An 18331-nucleotide genomic window follows, 5' to 3' on the forward strand; every position below is an offset into this window, starting at 1 on the left:
ACTTGCTCCCTTAGGCAGCAAATTTGACCACAAGGAGCATCTGCCTGTGGAACTAGTATCTTTAAAAAAGGTGGGGAGCTCTTTTGGTGAGAGCAGCTTGCTGGACTGACCACTCCATGAGCCTGCTCAGGAACCGGCAGCTTCTTCGTGCAGTAAGTGCTTGCGAAAGTCACTTAACATAAGTATTCCACAATGCAAATTCAAAAGCAAAGCTGATACAAGAAATTCTCTGAACTTCAGAGACTCTTTACACCACAAGGAGTAAAGCTCACACCTCTGTGTCACAATGTCTGTCAGCCTGCTCCCAGCAGTCTTAACCCAGCCAACAACAACCCAAGTCCTTATCAAATCCAACAATGCAAAAATTTATGGTTGCATGTAGACAGACAGCTGCAATGTCTGCTCCAAGTTGATTTGAACCATGTCTAACTACCAAGTCCAAACAGGGTTTTTCTTAGCCCATAACGCTGTTCATTTTTGGGGAGACCCAAGAGTAGCACTGTAGCACATTCTGGCACATGGCTGCAGTGACAAAGGTCTAGTCCTGTTCACCAATACCCTGAGTACATTTGCAGTGACAAAACATCAGCCCCATTCACATAGGTCCTGAATACTTCTGCCAGCAGCAGAAGTGACGTTTGTGGAATGAACGAACAAAGCAACAATGGTGCCAAAGTCAGCGGGGAAAAAACCTGACATAAACATTGTCTGCATATTACTTTAATGTTACACCAAAAGCCAGATTTTGCCCCTTCCTTCATCCTCACTTTGTGGAAATCCATCCTTCCAATTTAAAACAGGGATACAATGCAGGTGATTCAAAGACTGACCATCAGTCATTGACTCACACAACCTGTTTTTATCTTCTTACAAGCTTTACATTATATCACCCCTTACTCTAAATGTCCTGAGTTCTGCATCCTGCTCTCACAAATGGGGTTCACACAGCTGTTAGACTCTTATAATTTCTTTTATTATTACAGAACACCAAAATATTTGGTCTATTAAATGCATAAATATTTCCTTTACCCTACTGAAAGAAGGCTTCAGGAACCTTCATGGGCAGGCAGTAGTGAATGTAAGGGAAGCTTTTGGTGGGTGAGATTTCATAAGCAACAGCCTGGGCTGTTTATCAGCGCCAGACCAGCCACACAGACTGTACATTCTCCACAAAGCTCTTTGAATGTGATTTTACTTATAAATTATTGCTACAGTGTATTCTGCCAATAAACCTTATTCAAAGTGGTGCATTTACAATCATAGGGAAAAGTTTTTATCCAACCATTTATTTTAATTGAACATTAAACATATTCCAAATAACAAATTCTCCCATTGACCATATTGCCTTTGGATTTCCACAATGGAACAAAACTTCCAAATTTTCATTTCTGACTACCAAAACTACTTAGGTGTGCAAGCATTACTCTTGCTTTTGTTACTACATTCATGAAAATAACAATTTACTAATAGCATATATCATATGGAAGTTACTGTTATTCCACTGGTGTAATTTAGTTATAAAGTATGATTACCTAGTTTTGTTAAGACATGAACAAGGACAGAAGAATGGCAAAGACCACTTTGACTCCTCCAATTATTGCAAGATAAAATACTGCCCAATAACATTATAGGGATAGTTGCACATTTTTATAATAAAGTATATTCTTCAAACTGTCTTGAGTGTAGCCAAGAATCTCATTAATGATGCTATCTGAAAGAAGGTTACTATGCCACGCTGTCTGCATACTTGAGGGGATTTGCCACAACACCCATCACATCACATTTACTCAGTGACTGCATCTTCACAGCCTTCCAGTCTAAAACTTTGATGTAAGACACTGTACTCGGTAAATGGGCAGTCTTTTAGTTTCCTCCACTAATCCCTGAGGTAAAGGCTCCTTCAATCACCCTTTTTTCTTCTGACAATGCATTTGTTTTCCTCTAAACGCTTAATTTTGCACCTGCTTTTACTGTGGAGGTATACTTCCACATACATTTATGACTTCGTCCTCCTCGGGGTATTTTAATTCTCAGAATTTCTTCTGGAGTGACAGGAGACAACCTGTAAGTGACCTGGACACCCCCACCCCCAGTCGAGGCTTCCCACTTCCCCTTCACATGAGCAGCCCTGGAGGCTGGCTGCAGCGTTGGACACTAAACGGCCCCAGAACCTGGCTTTAAACTTGCGGTATGGAGGATTTGGCAAGGTCTGGGGCTTGGTTTGTTTTGGGTTTGTTTTTTTTCTTGTCAGGATGAATAAAAACCCCACGCCAGCACAGCCTCCCGCCCCGGCCTGCGGGGAGGCACGGGCAGGAGCCTGACCCGCCCGGCTCCCGCCGAGCCCTCAGCCCGCCCCGCCAGCGCTGGCCCTCCAGAGCGCGCCCGGCCCAGGGCGCCGCCCCGCGGAACGAAGGGAGCCGAACTCCTTCGTCCCTTTCCGCCAGCAAGCGCCGATAATTTCCGACTGCCCCCCAAATCGGCGCCGAACCTCTTCGGCAGCTTCCGGAATCCCCGGAAGGGAGGCGGGCGAGGGCGTTCGGGTGTCTCCGGCACGGGCAGGGCTGGCGAAGGAAGAGCGCCCGAGCTCCCACCCCGGCCGGGCATGCGGCTGCTCTCGCGAGCTCTCCGCGCCGCGCAAGGCTGCCGGGCCGCCGCGCCAATCCCTCGGAGCCGCCGGGCAGCGCCGGGCGGGAGCTGCGCGGCGGTGACATGGCAGCAGCAGCCGCGCCGGGGGCTGAGCGCCCGGCCCAGCTTGGCCGACCTGTTCGCCGCCCCGTCCTTACGGCGGCTGCTGGAGGCGCGGGGCGGGGCCGGGGCGGGGCCGGAGCTGGCGGTGCGGATCCAGCAGCTGCGCGACAAGGAGCAGGAGCTGCGCGACACGCTGGAGCTGGCGCGGCAAGGTGCGGGGCGGGGCGGGGCGGCCGCGATTTGCATATGCCGATGCCATTGGGCGAGCGCCCCCAGGCTGTGGGTGGAGGCGGGCGGTAGCGGATGCCGGCCGTGCGTGCCGGCGCGGTGGCGCGCCGCGGTGGCGGGAGGGCGGTGGGCTGGTGGCTGGGGTCGTCCCGGGCGGTGTCTCCGTGCTGGCCGCTGCCGAAGGCCAGCAGGCCTCCTGAACGGAGGTCAGGGCACGGGTGAGCGGGAAAGGCTTAGCCCTGAGCGTGGGAGCCGCTGGAACTTGAAGGAAGAGCAGCGCGGTACTGTATTTCATATAAAATAAAGGCAATTAATCAGGGGTAGAATATTGTTCCTTTTTTCTTTTCTTTTTTTAATTATTTTTTCCTTGCTGTCAGAACAGACCAGTCTGCCTGCCTGCATCCGTTTCAGCAGTCACAGTGCTGCTTCGGCGCTGTGGTGGAGCTGGATGGCGTCAGAAGCCACACACCTTCGGTGTTGCCGAAGAGTATTTCCTACCCTGAATCAAACTTTTGATAGCAGTTACCTTGTATCAAAATTTTGATAGCAGTTAGAAACCAAAATGCAGAAAAGGAGTACTATAAGATCAGTAAACGTTCACTAGATCATGAAACTTTCCCTTTAGTAGTTACTACTTTGCTATATACAGATTAAAGTGCTAACTGCAGTCAGCTCTTCTAACAGAGGTGGCAAATACTGTCTAAAAGCACATTTGGGTTCTTTTCTGTTCATTCTTGTCCCACTTCGGATTGAAAAAAGGAGAAATTGTTCCTGTGAACAAACTAGTCATTGACCCAAACTTAACTGAATGAAATGAAATGGAAGATATTTCCTCAGCTTTCAAAACCTGCTAAAAAAAACAGTGTCATCAAAACCAGGCTTAGAACTTCAGCAAAATGAACACAAGGACTTAGTAACTTTGAGAACTTCTGTAGTTCATACGTAAAAATATCTGTACATATTATTTTAAACTGATTTTAGAGGCTATATTATGTTTGCATCTTAAGGTATGCAACTGCTATTAATTTTTGTTATATTATTTTCTTTTTTTGCATAATAATAGCATTATCAATAGCTGGTTTTACTCTTAACACACCTGTAATTCCTTAATTCTTATCCTTCCTTCTGCTGGCCTTAATGACTAGCCCTTATCAGTCAGTAGTTGTTGTAAAGAAAGGTAGATAGTTGGAGATGATCAAGGTTACATGTTTAAAGAGTTACAGTCAACCGTGCGTGCTCTAAGCCAGCTGTAGGTAAAACATGCTTGTTGTTCAAACCAATTTACGCATGATTATCTTTTTAACTTCCTTTTTACAGAAGTGATGGGGGCAGGGTGATAGTAAATCACTAATATTTAACCTAAATTGTGAAGTGAAAAAGTTTCATTTAAAATTGTGCTGGTGACTCAATGCAGTTACAGTGTTGAAAGGGTTTGGCTTCATTGTAAGTGTGCATCTCCCGCCTCAGCTGGATGCATTTAAAAGCTTGCTGCACACAGAAAAAAGAAGTCTAGCATCTTTTTCATCTCTTGCTGCTGAATGTGTCCCTGTGCCCACCCCAATTCCACCTTTTTCATCGTGTGTACCATTTTCTCCTTTTTTGGCGTAATATTTTTTTTCTTCTGGGCGAGTGAGCTGAATCAGTGTAGATCAGAGGCTGCTTAAGGCGTTGATTTTTTTTTTTTTTTTTAATTTTATGTGTGTGTAAAGTTTGATACTGACCAGAAAAAAGGGAACATTTTAACATATCGGAACTGTAGTACAGAAAAACAAGTCTTAGTTGTAAAGCATTAGTGTTGATCATCAAGTAACACTTGGAAATTACAAGTTCCTCTTATTATGCAAGACTTCTTCCATACCTTTTTTTTTCATGATGTGTTAGAAGTTTTGCAGCTGTTCTGAAATAAATTTACAGAGATAAAATACTTGAAATTACTGCTATTATCTTCAAATTTTTGTATACAATGATAGGGGTAGTAGTCCGTTTAATGAAGAGTGTCAGTTGTGGAGCTGCTGTGCTCTCTAAATCCTTAATGTTCATGTCACATTGAAATACAGAAAGTAATTTTAGAATCACAGAATGATTGAAGCAGGAAGGGGCCTCTGGAGTCTTCTTGTATTTCAGATTTTCCCATGTCTCATACCTGAACAATATCAGATAACACTTAATATCTACTGTGCATCTTTGTTCCAGACTGTATTATTAATCTAATTTTCTGACATATCTAGTATTTTGGAGGGGGGCGGGGGGCTTGTGTGATGGTTTGTTAGTTGTTTGTGTTTTGGGGTTTTTTTTGTAGAGTAAGTTCTTCATGTGGTTATTTTTTTGAAGGTTTTCTGAGACTGGCACTGATGTAAGTCTGAGGATTAACCATGCTCAAATATTTCAGATGAGAGTGAAGATTTCCAGAAACTCGCAGAAAGGGAAATTGCCTCCTGTGAAGAAGAGATAGCTGAACTGAAACACCAGGTTAGATCCCTTTAAAAGCCCCTATTTCCTTCCCATTCTTAAATTTACAAATTCAGATTGTCCTTTTATCAAAATAAGATGTACATGATAAAACTTCTCTTCCTCTCCCTCCCAATTGTAGTCCTCAACTGTCTGTTATCTAAGGAAAATGGAAAATGCAGGTGGTATAGACACAGCCTGCAAGGGCCTGCTTGTACCTGAAATTGTTTGAATCAGTACATCTTTATAAGTAGTTTTGTCTTGTTTGGGTGTACCCTCATGGATGTCCAGCTTTTTACCTACTGGAAACATTAAATTTGTATAGTATCACACATACCAGTGGTTTTTTGGGGAAAAAAAATAAATTAGCTTAATACTATGTAACTACTTCAGACTATTACCTTGTGTAGATTCTACATCTTATGTTGCTTTTATGTTACTTTTCTATGTTACTTTTTGGTCTATGTACATTTTATGTTACTTAACAGGAAAATAATGATCTTTACATAGACACACTGTTACATATTCTTAATGTTACTGGTGAAGTAGAAGCTGGTATAGTGGCATTGTTTATTCCTCCCACAAGAATACAACAGTCACTTTATATTTTTGTCAATACTTAGAACTTTTCCAAAAGAGGAAGTAGTCTGTGGAGGGAAGCATCACCAAATGCTAAAGAGGGTGATTGAGAAGCATTTGCAAATCATCCCGAGTTTTGATCCAGCCTGCAAAATTGTGATACAGTTGGTTTGGTTGTAGTGTACCTTTCTTCTGCAGATCAGTATAAGGCTGGCTCTCTCTTTTTAAATAAATAAATGAATAATACAGCTGGATTGTTGTTGAAGGACTGTCCTCCTGAACATCTATACCTTCTTAGTGCTGCAACTGAGACCAGGTTAAAAGGGAATCTGATGGGAAGGGAGGTGCTCAGTTGTCTTGCAAGAACCAGCCTGTATCCTGTGGTATCCAACCATCGCAGTGCTCCTGATGCGTGAAAACTTCTGAGAAGTTTCATAGGTCTTGAGAGAGACCTTTGTAGCTCCTGCAACTGTGAGCAGACCCAGGGAGCCTTCCTGCAGTGGAACATCCCCCCCACCTCCTCCTGACTGCTGTTGCTTCACTGCAAGAGGCATGAGAAGCCTGTCCTCAGGGCAGCCAAGGAGTTAGTGCAGGAGAACGCAACCTAGATTGATTACAGAGGACTTGCTTGGCATTTTATACTATCTCAGCTGGGGACAGCAGTGTCAGAGGGAAGTCTTAGCAGGCTGTTTTTGTATTCACAGATACTGTTGCTTTTGATTCCTTCAGAAGAAACAGACAAGAGTGATCTTGTCATGGAAGTAACCGCTGGAGTTGGAGGGCAGGAAGCCATGCTGTTCACCTCGGAGATATTTGATATGTATCAACGATATGCTGCCTATAAAAAGTGGAAATTTGAAATATTAGAATACTTTCCCAGTGAAATAGGTCAGTAATGAAAATACTTCATCTTTGTAACTTTTTAAGTTAACACACTCATTCATATGACACTTGAATTTCCTGACTACAGGAAGCTAATTTGCACTAACTTAATTTTAGAAGTGGAAGATTGCTTGAATGTCTTGAGTACAATTTCCCTTAGCTTTTGTGTTTGAGAATGAAATTCCATTTCAGTAGTATTATTAAAATACTAAAGTCATTAAGCAATTATACTTGTCTTTCAGTAGTTTCAAAAAGTAGAAATGAAACTAAGTGTTTGGCAGAAGAAAATTTAGAAAGTGATGAAGATATGTTGTTTTAGCTTTATTTATTACCAATACAGACTACATAGACTTCTCACTTGTATATGCTGTTAGACTTAGTTACTTAGTGTTTCTAGTGTTTATAGATCAGTTTGGCAGGTTGAAAGTCTGTTTATAATTATGAATCCCTTGGTGGAGAGGGATCAGTATAATTCAAACTATTCTTGAAGTTTAATCTCAAACATCTTGAATTTGTCTGAAATAACGTCATCTGAGGATTTATGTAAAGAAATGAGATGTTTGGATATAGCTCATCTGTAACAGCTAATGGATGAGCAAAGTGGGGGAATTGTTGAGACTTTGAGGGGAGAGATAAGAGATCTAATTATTTCTAAGTCTTCAACTAAAATGTCACAGGTAATCAGTTTAACAGCTTAATGCCTGTTTCTCCTTTCTTTCCTCTTCCTTATCCTCCCTTCCTGTCTGAGCAGTCCTACCTTTTTTTCATTTCTTTTTTTTTTTTTTTTTTAATTGTCTGGTTTGGTGTCCTTTCACTTAAACTGGTGAAGACTTTGCTTTTTACAACTGGGATAGTTTTTTGCCTAGTTAATGTGTTAAGTCAGTTCTCATGAGCCTGAGGGCTAGCATAAGATAAGCAGAAGATGGGACTGAATGCAAGGAGTGGAAAAACTGGATCTTCTGGTGATGATGAGCTGTGAATTCAGTTCACTGCATCTCATAGAACACTGTCTCTGCAAAGATGAAGACTGGTAGGTTTACACAACAAACTGAGGCAGTAACACATGTTAGTTAATTTTAGCTGAATCCAGTTTACTGTGTAAGTTGTTTCACAAGGATCAGGCTGCTGTCTCCGTGTTGCTGCTGACTTCTTTGCACTGGCCCTCATGGTGATCCCTCTTCACAGAGTCTCATCACCAAGCCAATCCAACTGAAAAACAGTGTGCACACACACCCCGCTCCCCAATTAGTTTTCAGGTAATCCAGCACAAGAGAAGAGAAGAAACGCTCATGGAGGTGGTGGAGGCAGGAGCATGTGGCTACCAACGGTGCAGTGAGAAAACCAGGACCTCCTTCCAGCAGCAAGAGGTTCAGTCAGCATAAGCCAGTGGTGAAACTGCAATCCAAAACATGGCCAGCCAGTGGCAGGGATTTTAGGTTTTGATGGACAGATTGCTAGTCACATTTCTCAGCAGGCTAGACTTGCTAAGTCTGTGTCTGTTAATGGATCTGCAGGTTTACTGTTACCCATGCTGCTGCAAGTAAAGCTAGCACATTTTGCTTGCTTACGTATTGCCGTAGAGGTAACGTGTTACTATAGTTGGTACGAATCAGTAGGTGCGCACTTGTGCAGCTTGCTACTTCTAGTTCAGCTGGGTTATGAAAATTTGCCTGTGTTCATACTTTCTTCAGCATTTTTTTTCTTTTTGAGTGAAACTTGAAGAATAAATGAGAAAAACTGGGATGTTAGGATATGTAATCTGTCAGAAAACTGATCTTTTTTCAGTCAACACATAATATAATTGCAGAGGAATTTGTAGCAAGCTTTAAGAAATGTGAAGCATCTTCTAACACTACTTCTGTTTACTTATGCCTTATTTTGTACTCAGTGATATTTTTGAGTATTATCAAGTACACCCTTTCTGTGTCAACTGTGCAGAAATTCACAAAAAATAAATATCCACAGCTCTCCTAATTGAGCTTTTCATGTCAGTGAGCTACTTTTCCCTTCTAATGAGGGTTTCTCTGTGCCCTAAGACCCTTCTTGCATAACTACAGTTTTTGATTCACTGTTCTATATTGAGGGATTAAAACAAGGTTAAAAAATTGAACGCCATGGAAGAAATACAGTTGGACATCACAAACAGGGGAGTTGAAAATCTAGGTACAGGGTTGATTTGTTGTCTGTATTCATACCTCAAAAAAAGGGGGCCCATGTCTGCACCTTCAGGATATGGAGATACAATTTAGCTTTCTATGGATTTTGCTTGTACTTCTGTGTTCTTAAAATCTTTAATAGAATTTGATTTTTAGAAGTGTTATATCTGTAAAATGTTCTAAAAACTTTCTTTAGAGTTCTTAGCAGGTGTCTTAGCAGGTGTCTTAGCAGGTGTTCAAGTTGATGAACATGAACTCAGGTTTTCACAGTATCAGAATCTCCTTCTAGAGTGGCTGTTGTGGATTCAATTAGTAAATATACATTTTTTTAATTCAATGACACTGGAATTCACTATTGTCTGTTACCTAGATTTGTTACTATTTATAAACTTTTTTTTATGGTCAAGAGGCCGTTTGTCAAGTAAACTATTTGCACAGTTCAAGTGAAGGTAGGAGCAAGAAGAAGCTTCATGTACAATGCAGGTTGTTGCTGAAAGAGGAAAGTCATGTTTATCCCCATTCATGACCAGGCAAACACTTTGCCAGGAGCTGAACCAGTTCAGCCTTCAAAGCTGACAGAAATTACTGGGTTTTTTTAAATAAATGGGATCAACATGGTGCAGGCTAGATGGGTGTAAACAGAATGGGGGAAGCATCTGGGTTGTCTTTATTTTATATACCAGGGGATGGGGAGAGTTGCCCTTTCCATTGAGATAAAGACTTAGATGGGGTAAACCCCAGCAGTCACAGACAATTTCACCTTCAGAGCACAGTTTCACAGTCAGCTTCAACCAGGGCTGTCCCACCTTCCAGCCAGCTGCCAGCCATATGGTCTTTCTTTCTCAGCTCCAGTAATTTTGAGGTCATAGTGCTAATTGGATTAGTCCACTGATTTGGGTTAAAAATTCTGTATTGGATAGTCTTAAGTCAGGTCTGACTCAGCTTGCAGTCCTGTGGTTGGAAGAGAAAGGGAGTTGTGCTTGGCTACACTTTTGGTGAAAGCTCAGTCCTTGGACAAGGAGCCCACACCCTCAGAGGCACCGTCTGTAATGCCTTAGGATGGGAAACTGAGTTAATACATTTAGTATACATCTACCTGTATTTTCTCTTTGAAACTGCTAGGTTTTCAATAGCTATTTATTTTAAACTCTCTTGTCTTGCTGAGGGCTTGCCTGTGCACTGAAATGAGTGTTCAGGATGGTAGGTTGCAGCCGTAGCCTTTGTCAGCCTCTTGTAGTGTATTTTCTGATCTTACTTGTATGACCAGGTTGGATGGGGCTTTGAGCAACCTGGTCTAGTGGAAGGTGTCCCTGCCCACAGCAGGAGGATTGGAACAGGATGATCTTTAAGGTCCTTTCCAACCCAAACCATTCTGTGATTCTATGACCACATATCAAAACTGAGTAGCTAGAAATCATTTGGGAGGTAGGGATGCTATGCCACCTAAAGGCATGTTTAAACCCTTAGGTTCAAAGTGTCTGTGCTGTGCTGAGTAAGAATGGAGTTAAGGATGCTTGCTGATGACACAAGCCCGTTGCATCCCATCCGCACTCTGTTTTTGCAGACTGCATGAGCAAAAAGCAAGGTCCTACATTAAAACATCAAACTCCCTCCTTTCAGAGAGCTCCAGAATTTGGCTGAAGTCTGAATGTTAGCATGTGTGAATAAAGTGAATATTAAACAAAGCTGCAATTAAGAATTGGTTTCAGTCCACTCTTAACTGGCTTTATTGACCTACCCTAAGGGATGCCACTGTAAAAACAGCGCATTCAAGATTTAGCGCGCACATTAAAGCACAAACCCACATGTCATTATTTATGCATGGCCTCTCACCCTGTAGTGGCAGGCAGAGACAGATACGGGACTTTGTCTCAATCTGGCTATAAGATGCCACATAAAGAAAGAGCACAAACTCGCACCCTTGTTTTGCGCACATCAGCTTTCAGGATAGAGAGGGACATTTTATTTGAATAGGATCAAGCACATAGTAAAAGCTAACTACATTTGACAGGCCCATGACAAGTCTGCCAGGGTAAGGTGTTTGTTGACATTTCATTGGATTTGGCTGTATTTCATATTAACCTGTGTTGGTAATACCCAATTTGAAGCAGTATGACCTAAATACTTATCTTCTGAACCAGTGTCTTGGTCATCTCTTGTTAAGCACTGTGGTGCCACTAGCACGCTGTTATCACTACAATCTTAAACTCTCTTGAACATGTCACAGATGTGGCCTCAACTCACACAGATGGACTGTGCCTGTGGTATTTATAGTAATGCCAGAAGTGGGAGAAAAGACAGAACATTACCTTTTGCAATGAACTGCTGATCATGTAATTAATATTTGTCATCGGTACTGTAACCTTGTGGACATTCATGTTATTTTTACTCCTGATGTAGCCTGGCTTCTTCCTCATGTGCAGAGGTTGCTTATGATTTTTTTAGTAGTTGCTTTTATCCGCAAAGGAGTGAATGAGTTTTATTACTCAAATACATAAATTATTTTAGGTTATATAAGACTCTTTTAGAGTAAAGAATGAATCTTTTGTTCATTTGAATAGTGTTTGCATAGCAGTAGAAAGATTTCACACTCCCTGTTAGAATGAACCTTACTGATCTAAACTGAAGATTTTGAGAGAGATTCTTATTTGTTAAACTATATGCTTTATGGTCAGATTTATTCTATACAGGATGGATTTATCTTATGGAATTGATAATAGATAATGTAAATTAAATCAGTGAAGCACTAGGTGTGTTGAACAGTGCATTTGAATCAAAGTGGTACAGATGTGTACAAATAGGAGAAAAAAATTAAAAGTCAGAAGGACAAAACTGAGATGAAAGACAAAGGAAGAAGCAGTTTAGGCTATTTTCCGCAAAGGTGACTGTAAAAGGAAATACATTTTACTAAACTTGAGGGAATGTTAAATTTCTGTAGAATAAAAACATTTGCAAACCTTCTCAGTAGAGGTGAAAAACCCGCCCTTCATTCTGGCTAATGTTTTTTTTCCTGCTGTGTAGGCCATTTTCAGATTCTACATTGTCTTCATTTTCCTTTTTTTCAAAAGCTGCTGTCTTGTTTCTGTGGTTGATTTCCTTAGTCTAGAGATAGCTAAAACTATTTCTGCGAAGTATGTGCCTCTTCCTTGCTGTGGTTTCATGTTGCAAGACTTCAACAGCAATACTCTTTCAAGACCACCTATGTCCTCTTTAATCGTTCCCTTGGCACACCACCCACTGTGCTGACAATGGCATCAGGGAACTGAGCAGGATTAGAATCCCAAACAGGTGAAAAATCACATTCATTTATAGCGTCATCACTTCTCTGATCCTTCAAATAGTTGTACTGGCGTGGCCAAAGGCTTTGCACACTAACAAACAAGGAAGAGCAAAAATGCCATGAACTGGTATTGCAACAAACTGTCACGAAACCATGATGGTATTGGACTTTACTTCCAAGTTCCAAGCTGTTCAATGCTAGTTTTTAGCACATTGCTGTCAAGTGTTTTGCTGGATGTATTGGTAAGAGGGGCAGAAGCTGGAGTTCTGCTCACTCCAAGGGAGCAAAAGATCAAAATGAAAGAGCGAAGATAAGACCTGGGTAGGATGCATAGAGGACAAGGGGCAAAAATAACACACATCCTTTAGTTAAAGAGTTGGGGTTTTCCCCATTGAATGATAAGGTTCTAAACTAACAAAAAAACCTGATGTAATTTCTGAATGTGGTTTTCAAAATCTGATCTTTATGTAAACTTACTTTTGGTACTAGAGTTCTACTGTTGTTTATGATCGTATGTGTACATGTATGTACGTGGCTCATAGACAATCTTTATATGTATATAAAAATTAAATCTATAAAAAAGAATTTGACAGTTTTTCTTACAGGTTTACAACTATTTTTCTTCTCTGTTTAAGGTGGCCTAAGACATGCAGTTGCCAGTATAGCTGGTCTTGAGGCTTATAAGTACATGAAATTTGAAGGAGGGGTGCACCGTGTCCAGCGGGTACCAAAGACAGAAAAGCAAGGGCGCATTCACACCAGCACAATGACTGTTGCAATATTACCCCAACCCACCGAGGTAATATTTTTATCTTTTAGTATAACAGACTTTACCATGAGCAATGTTTTTACATGCCGTATTGCTGATACTTGAGAAATATCAAGAGATATTTCTGTCTCTCTTGTTATTCTCTCTTAATGACTTTTTTATTAGTAGTAGTATTATTAGTTTTAAACTAAGTCACATTGTTTGTTTATTTTTGTCTAGGTGAGCGAAATAAAGACTTTCTGGATTTCCTCATAATCCTAATCTGAAGAAAGTCACTGGCAGTTTACTTGTGTTACTCATTCCTGTTCTGTCCCAAAATTGTCTTGCTCCTTTCTCCCAGAGACCATCTATCCATTCCCAGAGCCAGCAAAAGAAACGTGTTCCATTTTATCTAAAAACCACTTATTCAAGCTCAAATACAGTTTGACTGCCAGAAGAGGGTGCAGAGCTTTCAGAGGAGGAGGGAGATTAGTGCTAAGGGATGGTTACACCTTAAATTACTATTTGTCTGATTTCCTGGCTTCCATGATGTTGCATTCCATGATGTTGCATTCCAGTCTGGCTAGAAGGATTTGTTAATATGTTTGTAAGTGGATGTGAGCTGCCACTCATAAACAAAGCTTGATCTTGCCAGAATGTACCTTGTAAAGTAAACCAACTGTGCATATTTGACATCTGTCTAGAAAGAAACAACTTAAACGTGTTATTTTATTTTTTTTCTTCTTGTCTTCATGTCTCCCATGACAGACAAGGCTGGAAATTAATCCGAAAGACCTACGGATAGAAACAAAGCGAGCTAGTGGAGCTGGAGGCCAGCATGTCAATACCACAGACAGTGCTGTACGGATAGTTCATATTCCAACAGGTGCTTAATTTTTTTCCTTAGTACAACATCTACATTGCAAAACTGCTGTCAGAATTTCTTTTGGAAGTGTGGTTTTATTTTCAAACCTAGACAACAGTAGAGCAGAGTTTTCGTAGAGTTTTTTTCACTGTGTGTGTAGTACTCTAAATGCACCATCTTGTGCCCGCTCCGGTTTGTAATAGTGAGGTCTACTGGCTTCAGTAGGCAAGCTATTCATTGTGCCATTAAGCATGATACTCTAAAAACATCCAAATCAATTTATATGAAAAAGTTATATTTAAGCTTTCAAATAACGGAAAAGAAATTGAAAAACAGAATAGGTTAAAATCTGATGATGTGGCTTTTCATGACTAGTCTCCAAAAGAGAGATTGCTCTGTTTGCATATTAAAATGTTGCTTTTAATTGCAGAGTCTACTCAGGATGCCAGCTTCCATTTGTCTGCTGGCTCCTTTCCCACAGATTACAAAAATAATTAGGAGGCCCATCCCCAGGGCTCAGGTTAGGAAACGTGGGAAGGATAAGATACACCCTCAAATGCTACCTGATTTTAGCTGTCATCTCTTTTTTTTTTTTTTTTTATTTTTTTATTGCCATTCCTAAGCTTTTTACTTCCCTTTGAGCAATCCACAACAGCTGCCTTGACTTTCATTGCTTTTTAACTTTTCCTCTTCTCTACCACAAACATTAGTCAGGCTTTACAGCCTCAGGGTAATCCCAAATGCTCTTTATCTTCAGGTATCCAGATTTTTGCCACCCATTTCTTCATAGTTATTAAGGCATGAATCCATTCTGCACTTGTGACATCACCTCAGTAAAGCAGAAGGTAAACAGTGGAGAGGATAGTGATATGGTGACAAAAAGGTCCTACAGATCCAAAAAGTTTTGGATTGCCTACATGTTTGGAAAGAAATCCCACAAACTAAAACCAGCAAATGATCTGAGTTTTCGCTAAAGGCAGTTATGTTTGTTAGAGAAATGTCAAAATGTATTACAATTTTTTTTGTGGTTATGCACTAGACATGGTAAATGGGGGGGTTTATATCTCACCTTATCTCCTGACTTCTTGTTCCACCTTTCCCTTCTTCATTCCTCCTGATCTCTTTCTTTACAATTGTCCTGTTACTACTTCTATTTCTCTCATCCTAAGTCTTTTTATAAACCTTCATTGTGATCCAAAAACTTGTTTTTAAACAAGTCTTTTATAAAGTAATACTACATAATCTTATAAAAGCATACTGTATTCTTACCATTACTTAAAATAAATCCAAACAACAGCATAGCTTGTTCTGTCCTCTTCCTATATTTCTTCTCCCTACTCCTTTCTTAGGCTGTTCACTTCTCATCACACTTAACTTGAGCTGCATGTTCTGGGAGGAGAAACCACACCTTTTTATTAAGAAAATAGTGGCCACTTTTGCATATTCCGATCATATTCTATATACTCACTATCTCATGTAGTATACTGCTCCTTACATCCTAAATTTCCTGAAACTGTGGTCAAAAATTACAAGCATTAAAAGCGTCTTTTGTAAGTCAGATTACACGACATAGCTTTTACTTCATTATCCACCTGTTGTCCAATGTATCAAATTAAATTTCTTATCTTATGGCTTAAAACACTTGTACAACTCAGACTGCACTTCTCTCCCCAAATATATCAGTAGATATTAATAAGCCTGGATTTTCATGTTCCCAGCCTAAAATTTGTATTGAAGAAAGAAACATCTTATTGTAACTTAATAAAAATCTAGCAACTGCAAAGCTCCCTTAGTGTGTGTTACTGTTAAGTGTTAAATGTCATGATATTTTTGGCAGGGATAATGTCTGAATGTCAGCAAGAAAGATCTCAAATTAGAAACAAAGAGAAGGCTATGCAAATGCTATGTGCCAAACTATACAACGCCAAACTGGAAGAAGAAACCAAAAAGAGAAACAATGTTCGAAAGATTCAAGTAAGATTCACTTAGTAAATATATAATTATGTATGGGCTTGGGGCAACTCCTGTACTGAACTGAAAATAGTAAATGGCCATACAGAGGAACAAGAGCCCAGGAAGAACTTACGCAATGCAAAAAAAATACATTCTACTTCAGCAATAAAGGTTGTATATTAGCCAGACTCAAAATTTCAGTAGTGTGTACATTCTAGAGATGTAGTGAAACAATCTGGATTACAATGTGAAGAACTGGAATAGTATTAGAAAAAGATACAGTAAAATTGTGCTTTTACATGTTTGAGAATGATTACTGCAACAACTGCAACTACTGAACTGGTCCGAGTACTATGTAATTATAACAAATTTTGCATAATTGTGCGAGGCAGAAGAAGCTTTTGCTTTACATGCTTAATCAATATGTCACCCTTTTTATAAAAAGACAATGTTGGTAAACTGATTCTTTTTGTTCGATAGATTGGGACTAAAGGAAGATCAGAGAAGATCAGAACATACAACTTTCCACAGGACCGGGTTACTGACCACAGGATTAGCAGATCAGTGCATCATATTGAGTGTTTCATGCTAGGGGAAGAAATGCTAGATGAAATGATACAAACTTTGAGTGAATATGATGATTATGAATCTTTAATGGAAATTATTTCAGAAAATGAAAAAAAGCATCTTTCCTGAACAATGCTTTTTTTCAGCCCATTACAGAAGATGTAGACACTTGTCTGCAAAGGAGCTTCTTGGAGCAACACCCAGAAAATGCAACTGCTTTTCAGATCATGAAAGACACCACAGCTTGTTTCCTCGTGACTGATAAACAGTGTTCTCACTTGCCAAGTGAGATGGGCTTGATGTAGCAGTCCACTTAAATAGTAAATTGGACTGGGTCAGAAGTAACTGCAATTTTTAACTTTCTCCACTGAGAAGATAAAGATACACCACTATTGAAAGGTATGTATTAAAAAATGAGCTATTTCTAGTCACAGTTTTCATTTAAACAGTAGTTTAAACATCACTAGTGTCAAATAGCATACTTGAGAGAACAAAAAGTCGTATTTTGTTTGAGTGATTGGAAGCAAGTGATAAATAAATGACCCCATTGCTAATCTGCATATTTGTTTATCACTAATACATGGCATGTGGGAGGGCTTCCTTTATGTTTGCATGGCCTTCTGGCCCTTATTAATAAACACAAAAAGTTGTTTAGGAACATCCCTTGTTCAAAAAAAAAAAAAAAAAAGCTGTGGAAGTCAAGGGACGAGTTATATGAATTGTTTCTGAAACGGATGTTTCTGTTCCTGAGTCAAAAGTGCAAAGAATTGTTACAATATTGTTTGGCTGATATTTCAGTCTCCATTTGGCTTCGGTTTCTCCTTTATGTTTTTAATTGTCTCTCCAGTTTATTGACTTTCTGAATGTTACGTGTTATATATGTGGTTCTTGTCTATTTATTTAACAACATCTTAAAACATTTGATCTGTGAAAGCAAAGTAAGACTTTTGCCTTTTTAATCTACTGACACATGTGCACATGTTTATATCTGTGGGTAAAGACAACTTTTAACCTTTATTTTAGACTACATTTTACAGTCCCAAATGCATAAAGCAACACAAAACCTGCTGTTCCCATGCCACATTATCCCATTATGCATTGTACATATGCATGTGTGTATACACACAGAGAATGTATTTGAAATGTAAATACCAGTAAATAAGAAAATTGGAACCTAAGGAAAAATGTTACCATGAATATAGGGGTGGTTTGCTTTTAGATATCTAGTGTAAGAAATTAAAATAGAAACAAAGTAGGTTTGCTGCGCATAGCTTGTAGAAATGTATTATTTAACTATCCTACATAAGAATTAACTGATTTTTATCAGTTCGTTATCTTCTTTTATTACATTTGAGACTGCAATTTGAACCAGCTTTGTTTTCTAAGATCGTGACTGCATGGTAACTATGATTAAGTTCAAAATCTTTTAATTAAAGTTGCATACATTAACTTCAGATGTAGGTGTGCCTGTATGCATAAGGCGCAACAAGATACATATATCCTGTTGGTAAGCGTGAGACGTAGATCTAGATTTACTAGCAGATTCACAGCTCTGAACTGGCACGTAAGAAAGTAAAAATTAACGTTGAAGCATTTTGTGCGTGAAATAATTGGATATTGATGGGATTAGAAACAAGGACTGAAGTCCTTATTCCTGCCCGGTCAGTCTATAAAGGGAAGAGTACAGAGCACTTGTGACAGTCTTCTTGATGTCGTTTAAAGGCAGGCTAGCTGATGCCGAGGGACGGATGGAGGCTGCAATGCCTTCTCTCCAACTTCAGCTTCATACTCCTCCAGACCAATAAGGGCCATCAGCCAGGTCAGGGCACCGGGCTCCTGTAGGAAACGTGTGAGAGCGCCGGGGTCACTGTCGCCTTGGTCCTTCCCTGCCGTCCCAGAGTGGCCCGGCTGCCTGGCCGGCAGCCTCCCCGCTGCCT

At 40.2% G+C, this 18331-nt stretch overlaps 1 protein-coding gene across 2 annotated transcripts; it reads left to right on the plus strand.

Annotated features, from left to right (window-relative positions):
- Positions 1-2264: 2264 nt before the first annotated feature.
- MTRF1L (mitochondrial translation release factor 1 like) lies at positions 2265-16954 on the plus strand. Of its 2 annotated transcripts, none has more exons than XM_055810926.1 (7): positions 2265-2900; positions 5306-5385; positions 6648-6831; positions 12897-13060; positions 13778-13895; positions 15712-15848; positions 16308-16954. In XM_055810926.1, the coding sequence occupies exons 1-7, from the start codon at positions 2603-2605 to the stop codon at positions 16521-16523; spliced, it is 1197 nt and encodes a 398-aa protein (XP_055666901.1). In that variant the 5' UTR covers positions 2265-2602; the 3' UTR covers positions 16524-16954. The 2 variants fall into 2 exon arrangements, with proteins under 2 accessions (XP_055666901.1, XP_013160183.1); XM_013304729.3 differs by lacking the exon at positions 2265-2900 and adding an exon at positions 3042-3197.
- Positions 16955-18331: the final 1377 nt, after the last annotated feature.

This window comes from Falco peregrinus, chromosome 7 (genome assembly GCF_023634155.1).
Source record: "Falco peregrinus isolate bFalPer1 chromosome 7, bFalPer1.pri, whole genome shotgun sequence".
NCBI classification, from domain to species: domain Eukaryota; kingdom Metazoa; phylum Chordata; class Aves; order Falconiformes; family Falconidae; genus Falco; species Falco peregrinus.

Bases quoted from the DNA above. Each gene is read 5' to 3' on its own strand.
- MTRF1L (XM_055810926.1), top strand. From the start codon at position 2,603: ATGCGGCTGCTCTCGCGAGCTCTCCGCGCCGCGCAAGGCTGCCGGGCC. The intron at 6,832-12,896 runs GTCAGTAATGAA...TCTCTGTTTAAG, and splicing joins ATACTTTCCCAGTGAAATAG to GTGGCCTAAGACATGCAGTT. The intron at 13,896-15,711 runs GTGCTTAATTTT...TATTTTTGGCAG, and splicing joins GATAGTTCATATTCCAACAG to GGATAATGTCTGAATGTCAG.